Source organism: Prinia subflava, chromosome 12, assembly GCF_021018805.1.
Source record: "Prinia subflava isolate CZ2003 ecotype Zambia chromosome 12, Cam_Psub_1.2, whole genome shotgun sequence".
NCBI lineage: Eukaryota > Metazoa > Chordata > Aves > Passeriformes > Cisticolidae > Prinia > Prinia subflava.
Window position 1 is genome coordinate 7,636,999 of NC_086258.1, and position 9,021 is coordinate 7,646,019.

Genomic DNA, 9,021 nt, shown 5'->3' on the forward strand with positions numbered 1-9,021 from the left:
AAGCCCTCCTGGATGCAGCCTCCCTGATCCGAGCTCCAGGAGCCTCATTTTTGTCTTGGAAACCCTAAAATTAGCCAAAGCAGCCCTGCTGTAATGCCAGCTCCACGAGGCATCCAAAGGGCAGCAGGCGGTGAGGGCTGGGCCCAGCAGTGGCTCCACAAACCCCCCCATGGATGCACAGAGACCCCCAAAACCCCACTGCTGGTGCTCGGGGGGGTTCCATGGCCACCCCTGAGCATCCCCAGCTCGTTTGTGGTCCCCTGTGAAGGGCAGCAGGGGGAGGGAGGATGCCAGTCCAGGGGCTGGGGCCACATCCACCTACCCTGGGCAGAAGCTGATGGTGCTGGCAGCACAGACGCAGCAAGGGGACAGCAGTGTGGCACTGAGATGTGACATTCTCCTCCTGCCCTAAGCTCCCCAAGGAGCAGATTCTGGCTCAGCTCAGTCCCCTGGGACGGCAGGGTCTTCCCTCACCCCCTCTCTCTGTCCCCCAGTGCACAAAAACCTGCGGGATCGGCGTGAGGATGCGGGATGTGAAGTGCTACCAAGGCAAGGACATCGTGCGGGGCTGTGACCCGCTGGTGAAGCCGGTGGGCAAACAGACCTGTGACCTGCAGCCCTGCCCCACGGAGCCCCCAGGTGAGCCCCAGGGCCTGGATCTTCCATGGATCCCTCCAAGCAGCACCGCCAGCGTCTTATCTTCCACTGCCCCCATTTGGATAATCATCCCAGGGGGGGATGAACGGGGACAGCTCTCCCTCTGTGCCCGAGGAATGGGGGGCTCTGAACTGGCTCTTTCTGGAGATAAATTAGCAGGAGAGCTCACAAGAATCATGCTCTGACCTGAAGATAAAAGGGGCCTTTGGAGAGCTGATTTGGGTGCTGCTTCTGTAAGATTCCAGCTAGAGCCAAGGAAGTTCTGTCTGTGCCATTATTTTAATGATTTTTCGTCTTCGGGTGTCCTGTGGGATTTGTAACTATCTCGTTATCTGACTCGTCTGCTGGCTCAGAGTCCCTGTGATCTTTAGCAAACACGTGGCTCTAATCTTTTAATAGGATTTGGGAATAAGGACAGTGTGGGAGAAAAGCTTGAAAATGGGAGACAGATTTGGGGCCAGCTCCTGGCTCAGCTCTGGCTGCCCATCCCCTTGGGATCTGGGATGGGGCGTGGAGCTTGGGAGTTGCCTCGTGGCCACCTTGCCCTGAGAACAGCCTGGTTTCGTGCATCCCATGGATTTTAAGCAAAAATACATATATATAAGTATAAATCCTATGGGTTTGAAGCAAAATATTGCACTGAAAGGAGCTGGGAGAGTGCTGAAGCAGCCTCTGGCCTCATCCCTTTCTCCAGCATCTCACTTACCCCTAATTCAGGATGTGACACCGCTGGATTCCCATTCCCTTTCTCAAATATCCTCTTTGGGATAGGAACTGTGAATCCCTACCAGGGGAAGCCCTTGACTTGGGGACAACTTGGTGGCTCCAGCAGTCCCTGGGCAGCTCTGCTTTGCAGCAAAGACACCGAACTTCAGGGCTGGGACCAAATGAGGCTCCCCAAGCCTGGCCAGGTGTGAAGGAACAGATCAACCTGCTCATGCGTTTGTGCAGGTTGACAGTGATATTTATGAATTATGAATGATAATTATGGATGATATTTATGGAGAAGCTCCATGGTGTTTTCCAGGGGATGTCAGGGAGGTGGCAGCCACGGCTGGGATGATGCTGTTGCTCATCCCGCGGTGTTTAGAGCTGTGCAGGGGAGGGAAATGAGCTCACGAGCTCACAGCTGTTTATTTTCCTGTTCTTTTCCGTGCCATGCCTTGTGTTTTCTCTCCTCCAGATGACAGCTGCCAGGACCAGGCAGGGACCAACTGTGCCTTGGCCATCAAAGTGAACCTGTGCAGCCACTGGTACTACAGCAAAGCCTGCTGCCGCTCCTGCCGCGCGCCCCACTCCTAGAGCCAGCGCCCCAACCCCTGCCTGCCTCAGCCAGGGCTCCCCCTCCCACTTATCCACACATCCCACACACTGCTGACAAGGATTTTGGCCTGGCTTTTGTGTCCCCACCGAGGCAGAACTCCCCTGCTGGCCCCGAGCAGAGGGACGGCGCCGCGGGACGTTGGGAGCCCCCCGGGATCAGAGCTGTACATAAAGTCCTGTATATTTGATTCCTTCCCCCAAAAAACCCCTCCAGCTCCACCCTTTGGTTTCCTCCCTCGGTGCAAGGCTGGGGTTGGCCAGGGGAAGGTGTGAACTCTGGGAAGTGCAAGTTTCCCCTCACAAAATAGGGTTGGTGCCTCTCTCCTGATTCATCCCGAGACCTGCACGCTCTCGTTAGCTGAATTAACGTGGTGGGAAGCTGATCCTCGTTTGTTAAATGAACTCAAGCCCTTTTTTTTTTTTTTTTTTTTGTAATATGTAGGTGTATACTTTTTCAGAGAATTTTATCTTATAATCAAATGTTAGTTTCATAGTCCTTACAACCCCGCCCCGATGCTGACATATTGTACATAATATGGAAACATAACTGCACTTTATATCACAAAAAAGACGTGCTCTTTTTTAATATATTTGTTTACAGACAGTGAACTTTATCCATATAATCATTAATTTGTACTCATATGTATATTTTAATAAAGTTGTCATATTTATGGTGGTATTTTTTGTTTTATTCTCCAGTTTGTAGTGGAGTGCTGGGAACACTGGGATTGGGGCTGGGGATTTGCTGGTGCCCAGGGGAGGCAGAGCAGCTTTAAATCAGGGGAATCAGCTCCTTGGACAGTGATACAAAGAAAAGTCCCAACAGTGGGAGAAATTTGGGGACTGTTGGGGCCTTTTGAGGTTCTGTGGCTTTAGAAGCAGCAGCCCTGAAGCTCCTCAGGGGTTTGGGAACAAAGAGATTTCAGAGGTGCCAGTGAGAAAAGGGAATTTTTTTCTGAGCTCCTAAGGGGTTATTGTTCTGTGTTTTCACTGGTGTGACCCCCAGACAGTGAGACGAAGGCTCTTTAGCATCCCCCAAACTTCCGTGCACACCCCAAATGCTCCTGCATCCCTCCCTCGGCAGCAGGGAGCTCCTGAGAGCTTTGCAAACACCACCGCAAATCTGCAGATGCAGAGGCAAAAAAAAACCAACCAAAAAAATCCTCAAAACCCGTCTCAACGTAGTTTATTTCTTTTTATTTTTTTCTATTTTATTTTTTTTTACTTTTTCCCTCCCCAAATCTGAGTTCCCAAAGTCCTGTACAACAGATCACCAGGTGAGGGTTAGTGAAAGTTTGCTGAATTTCCAAGCTACAAGGGAAAGAAACAAGGGGAAAAAAGGGGGAAAGGAAGGCTGGCAGGAGAAATCACAAAAAACAGGAAGAGAAGGGAACAAACCCCAGTGAGAACTGTACAAGGGAGCATGGCCTGAGTGGCTGCACCCCTCTGGAGCAGAGGGATTGTGCTGGGCCACAGGGACCGAACCCGGAATATTAAACACGTACGAAACCCACCCCAGCCCTCCCCACCCCAAACAGAACCCCCCCAAAAAAGTCGAAGATACTCATTTGCAAAGACTGACTCGTACTTCAAAAGGTTTCCCGTGGAATGAAAAGCCCTCGTGGTTCGAAGTAAAATACCCAGCTGGGCTGCAAACAGTGTCCATGAGCCCAGGGGGCTGGAGCCACGGCTGCTTCTTCCCAGAACATCTTTAAAAAGGGAAATCCCCCCGGAGCACAGCGCTGAGGCCATCAGAGTCTCTGTGCAGCCAGTCCATCCTCGCCAGCCATCCCCAGGTGATGCTTTGAACCTGAATAATGCCCAGTCCAGGAGAAACGGGGTGTTCTGTCACATGGAGGGTGGTGAGGTCGGAGGGGAGGAATGGAGGCAGCCGGGAGAAACCAGAGCAGGAGTCCCCTCAGTGCTGCAATTCCTCTCCTAAATCTGAGTGGCCCCAGGGGCTCCTTTGCAGCACATTTGGTGCAGAGGGACACACTCAGGGACCAGCTCTGTGCCTGCTGCTCTGCCAGGGCTGTCCCTGCTGGATCCAGCGTGGGACAGAGCTGGGACCATGGCAAATGGCTCAATGGAAAATGCAAACTGGAGGTTTTGACTAAATTTAAAAGTGGTTAAATTTAAAAGTGTTTTGACACTATCCCATATGGGAGAAAAGTGTCTTTTTTTCTTTTGTTTTTGTTTAAAAAACCCCTTCCAAACAAATAAATGTACGTAAAAATGTGCATGCAAGGGGTGGGCACACACACGGTGACCCCTGTGCCACGGAGCCCTGGGTCAGAAGTTGTGTATGGCATTCCTTGGGTGCTGATTATCCAGAGGGATATTCCTCCATCCCAAGGAGATTATCCAGAGGGATATTCCTCCATCCCAAAGAGATTATCCAGAGGGATACTCCTCCACCCCAAAGTGTGCTCTGTGTCCTTTCTGTAGCTGAGTGATGCAGTGGGTTTGCACCCCCAGCCCAGCTCCTTCATGGGGTCCATGAGGCCACTCTGGAGGGCTCCATGGACAGGCCCAGCCACCATCCTAACCCTGAGGGGGTTGTGCCTGGCACCCGGGAATTAACGCCTGGCTGGAGGTGCAGGATGGGCTGGGAACGGTGCAGGGCTGTGCCCACCCACAGACACTGCCACGGCTGCAGCAGCGAGCAGCACAGGGTGGCAGAGAGGTGGGCAGTGACAGCCTCGCTCTGCTAGAGGACATTTTGGGGTGTGGGTGCATCCTGGGGCCCCCAGGCCACGCCAGCAGCTGCTGCTGACCTGCAGCACTGTTTGCATTCTCAGGCACCCATCACTGGCTCACCATCCCCCGGGCGAGCGGCGAGGAGGGGCAACTCCTCCGTGCAAAAGGATGCTCAATATCAAAATCCTCTTTATAAAAGAAAAAAAAAAAGCAAGCAACGCAGCGCTGGCAAACCTCCCGTTCCAGCTGCACCCCCTTTGGGGTTGCCCTGCTCCCCTTTTATACCACCAGCCTGTAGAAATACATTCACTTCTTCTTAATTTTTTTTTTCCCTTTTCAAAACCCCTCCATGGATTCCAGCCAGTCCATCCCGCTGTGCAGAGCCCCGCGGAGGGGCGAGGGGGCGCTGGGGGCCGGGAGGGCAGGAGGAGGCACCTCAGACATCGGTGCTGATGCTGCGGCTGCGGGAGAACGCCTCCCGCATGGCCGAGAGCCGGTTGGGGTTGAGCTGCAGGTTGGACACGGGCAGCGCCAGGTCCTCCTGGCTCACCGTCTTGTAGCTCACCCGGTCGCCCCCGTTGTGCAGCTCCTCGGGGGGCTCCTGCAGGAAGAAGGTGGGGGGCTCCTGCAGGAAAGTGGGGGGGTCTTGGAGGAAAGAAGTGGGGGAGTCTTGGAGGAAAGAGGTGGGGGGCTCTTGGAGGAAAGAAGTGGGGGGCTCCTGCAGGAAGGATGTGGGGGGCTCTTGGAGGAAGGAGGTGGGGGGCTCCTGCAGGAAGGAGGTGGGGGGCTCGTAGGGAGTGCAGCTGGGGCAGCTGGGCCGGCTCTGGGATGCTTTTTTGGCGAAGGGGGATGAGGAGTAGAGCGAGGGGCCGTTGGTCAGCACTACGTTGCGGTTGCAGTGCAGCGGAGGGATGTGCGAGTGCACGGCGAAGTCGGGCTCCTCCTCGTCCTCCTCGGATTCATCCTTCTTGCAGCAGTAGTACTGAAACGGGACGGGCTCAGCTGGCACCCCCGAAGCTCCCACCCCTCAACCCTCCCCGCTGCCCCATTCCCCGGCCTCACCTGGAGCCTACAGTAGCAGAGGACGGCGATGATACAGAGTAAAATGACAGTCGCTAATATTCCACCTGTGATGACCACGGTCCCGGCTGTCATCCGCCCTCTTCTCCATTAACAGCCTGCAAAATGGAGTGCTCGGGGTGAGGGGATGCAGGGAGGGAATGGGATGCAGAGCCCCAAACTCTCTGCTTACCCCGCTCTGAGGTGGGCTAAAGACCAGGAGGGCTCTAAAGGGCAGAATCAGGTCAGACCCCTGGGCTGGGCACCTGTGGAAAGTAACCAGGGAGTCCCCATCCTCCCAAAACTGCCACCTTATAGGTGGAAATGTTAAAAAAATCTTCCTGCAGCGGGTGAGAGAGGAGTGAGAAGCAGCTCTGGGGGCAACTCAGCAGGGGCAGCCAGGGGAAAGAACACCAGGCACCAAGGGCACTGTCCTGGCTCCTACCTGGCAGCAGAAAGCTTCAGTGACGGGAGAAGGAACCCTGCAATAAGTATTTCTGATCTGCACTCATTTTTCTCCGAGCCTATAATCCATTTTCCCCAGGAAAACAATGTGGTATTTTAATTTGGAATAATGGGAGCTGCTGAGCGAGCCTTTAAGGGCTGCAGGGAGCAGGGTGCTGCCCTCCCTGTGAGCAGGATCCTCCACTTCAGCACAGCCAAGCCACAGTGCTGGGGGGCTGTGGGGGCACCCCAGGGTGATGTTTGACACCCCCAGGTGAGCTGTGGCTGGGAGAGAGGGCACTGGACATCACAGAGATGCTGTGGCTCAGCTTGGCCACTGTGCTTGCGTTCTGGGGTACCACCAGCACCTTTCTCTCTCTGGAATGTTCCCTGGTAGCTGGCGCAACACTGGGAGCAGCAGAAAATCCCTGCCCCTGTCCCTGTCCCTGTCCCTGTCCCTGCTGGCCTCACCCAGAGGGCAGATGTGATGTTGTGCATCATGCACAGCACGAGCCCTGCAATGCCAGCATGGGACTTGCTCTCAGCATCCTTCCCTTGAACGCTCATGGGAGGCCTCGAATTCCTGCCCACCCCAGGGTAAGACGCAGCTTTTTGCCCCAGGGAGGATGCTGGGGAGACAGGGTACCTGCCTGCTCACACCTGCCAGCAGCTGCGAGACAGTGGCACTAAAATCGGTACAAATAAAGCTCCAGCAATGTTTTAGTTCGGGCTGGGAACAGGAGGAGTGACATAAATTAAGGGAGAAATCCTACCCTGACCACCTACTCTACAAGTGCTTTAACAAAGCTGGCTCCCAGCTCGTGCTATGGGGTTAAACCAAAACCCAGCCACCCCAGCCCCAAATTACTTCAGCACCCGAGGAAAAGTAACCGTATCTGTCAGGGATTTAACCTGCTTCCAAAGAAAACAACCCCATGCTGTATTTTCAGGCACTTAATGTCCTGCTAAAGTCGTGTGAGCACTGAATGGATAAAGCAGTGGCACGTTTTATGTTGCAGCTCGGGAGAAGGGAAGGGAATTTATCCCGGCGGCTCCACGGCTTCTCACACCGGCCAGAGCCGGGCCAAATCCTGCCCTCATCCCTGGGGAAAACGCTCCGAGGAGGCTCGGGGGGAGCAGCACAGCCGCGGGAAGGCTTTGCAAACCATGAATTAGTGAGTTAGAAACCTCGGCTGCTGTTTAACCAGGGATGGAGGCGCCTGGCCGGACAGTGTGCAGGCTGGAGATGCCCATCCCTGGCTCCTTTGCTGCTCCCGTTTGCAATCCCCAGGCTGCCCCCGAGCCAGGGCAGGGGTTGGCACAGGAACCCGGCTCTGGGGTGGCCACGCAGCCCTGCGGGGCTCGGGGTGGGCGCTGCACCCATGGCAGAGCATCAGCACCTCCCTGCCGGCCCGGGTGGGAGGCGGCAGGCAGAGCTCTGCCAGGGGAGCCTCTCCGGCTTTTTCACCATCAATTAAAGCCCCGCGGCACAAGCCGGGCTTGCACCGAGCAGATTCCCGTGGCTCCTGTCCAGCCGCGCCCAGCCAGACGTGGCACCGCAGCCACTGCTCCCTCCGGAGCCGGGCCATTCGCATCTCTCCCTTTTCCCCTGCCCAAACATACTTCTCTGATTAAAGCCGCATACCTGGAAGCTTTAAACCCTCCAGCGTGCAAAGGGGGAGGAAAGCAGAGCATGCGGGGGCCCATAAGCTGAACAATTCCTGTCTAGACCTCCTTTTTACATTTGTTCCTAATTTCACGCTCCACAGGCTCCCAGATTCATATATTTAGCAATAAATATCCTGGTAAAGGGAAGCGCTGTACAGCTCCTCTGTGGTCTTGGAGAAGGTATGTGGGAGCCCTGGGCTGAGCAGTGCAGGCACGGGAGGCTCATTCCCTCCTCGGCTCCTCCCTCCGGGTCAGGAGCCCTCCAGCTACCCAGGATGTGTGACCCCATCCAAATTCAGCCCCCAGCACATCATCCCTCCCTCCCGGCCAGCAGGAAGGGGTGCAGGGGGGTGTTTGCCCCCAGCCCAGCAGCCCTTTGCTGTAGGAACACCCCAGTGCCATGGGCTGACAGGGATGGTGGCCCTGGGGTTACTGGGAGCACGCAGGGCTCCTCCTTTCTCAGAGTGAAAAGGACAGGTTGTGCTGCTACAAACCCCAAACCATTTCACAATTTCCAAATGCAGGAGTTGTTTGGTTTTAGACACATCCCTGTGCCACCTGCCTGCTTTTTCATGGCCCTGCCGTGGCTGAGGAGGAGGATTTTGAGGCTGAACTGTTCACTAAAGGCCGGGTCTGCCCCAGCCTCTGCTCCTGTCTTCCCTTGGGCACTGCCACGAGGAGCTGCCCAAGTCCAACCCAGGGGCTGGGGGAAGCCTCTCATGAACAACAGAGAAGGATGAGAGAAATCATCCTCTTCCCACCTCCCCAGCACCTTGAACACGGCCCCTGGACCACCACGGGGCAGGGAGGGGCTGCTCACAGCTGCGCCTGGCTCCGTGCAGCCCCTCGGGAGGGCTGTGTGGGAGGAAGGCTTCCAGCAGCTGGGGGGGCTGAGCTCAGCCCAGCCCGAGGCTCCAGCAAATACCCGGCTCTGAAAAGCTCAGCTCCAGGTCCAGAGGGCTCGTGTGGACCGGCCTGATGCTGCCTGCTGAAGCTGGGGGAGAAGGAGACCTGGGGATGGAGAAGGACACTGCCCCAAGGTTCCTCTAAGCACCCAGTTAAGGGATCACAGGTACTAAAAATAATCTTCCAGGCAATTAAATAAATGAGGATTTCAGCTGTCCCATCCCACCCCAACTCCCATCTGCAGGGCAACAAAATCACTCCAAA

The 9,021-nt window shown here is 55.4% G+C and overlaps 2 protein-coding genes across 9 annotated transcripts in view; one reads left to right on the forward strand and one right to left on the reverse strand.

Moving 5' to 3' along the window:
* The window catches only part of ADAMTSL2 (ADAMTS like 2), a 29,778-nt gene extending 27,119 nt beyond the window's left edge, over positions 1-2,659 (forward strand). For 7 of the 8 annotated variants that reach the window (XM_063409282.1, XM_063409284.1, XM_063409285.1 and 4 more), the window contains 2 exons: positions 495-639; positions 1,841-2,659. In XM_063409282.1, coding sequence (XP_063265352.1) covers positions 495-639; positions 1,841-1,959 — 264 coding nt within the window. In that variant the 3' untranslated portion in view covers positions 1,960-2,659. Of the gene's footprint in view, positions 1-494; positions 640-1,840 lie in introns of those variants that run through there. The other variant, XR_010081950.1, reaches the window with a different exon arrangement.
* A 2,457-nt stretch (positions 2,660-5,116) lies between these two features.
* On the reverse strand, positions 5,117-5,835 carry FAM163B (family with sequence similarity 163 member B). The gene is made up of 3 exons (XM_063408970.1): positions 5,743-5,835; positions 5,439-5,662; positions 5,117-5,282 (listed from the first exon to the last, which is right to left on the reverse strand). The coding sequence occupies exons 1-3, from the start codon at positions 5,833-5,835 to the stop codon at positions 5,117-5,119; spliced, it is 483 nt and encodes a 160-aa protein (XP_063265040.1).
* Between the last annotated feature and the right edge of the window lie 3,186 nt (positions 5,836-9,021).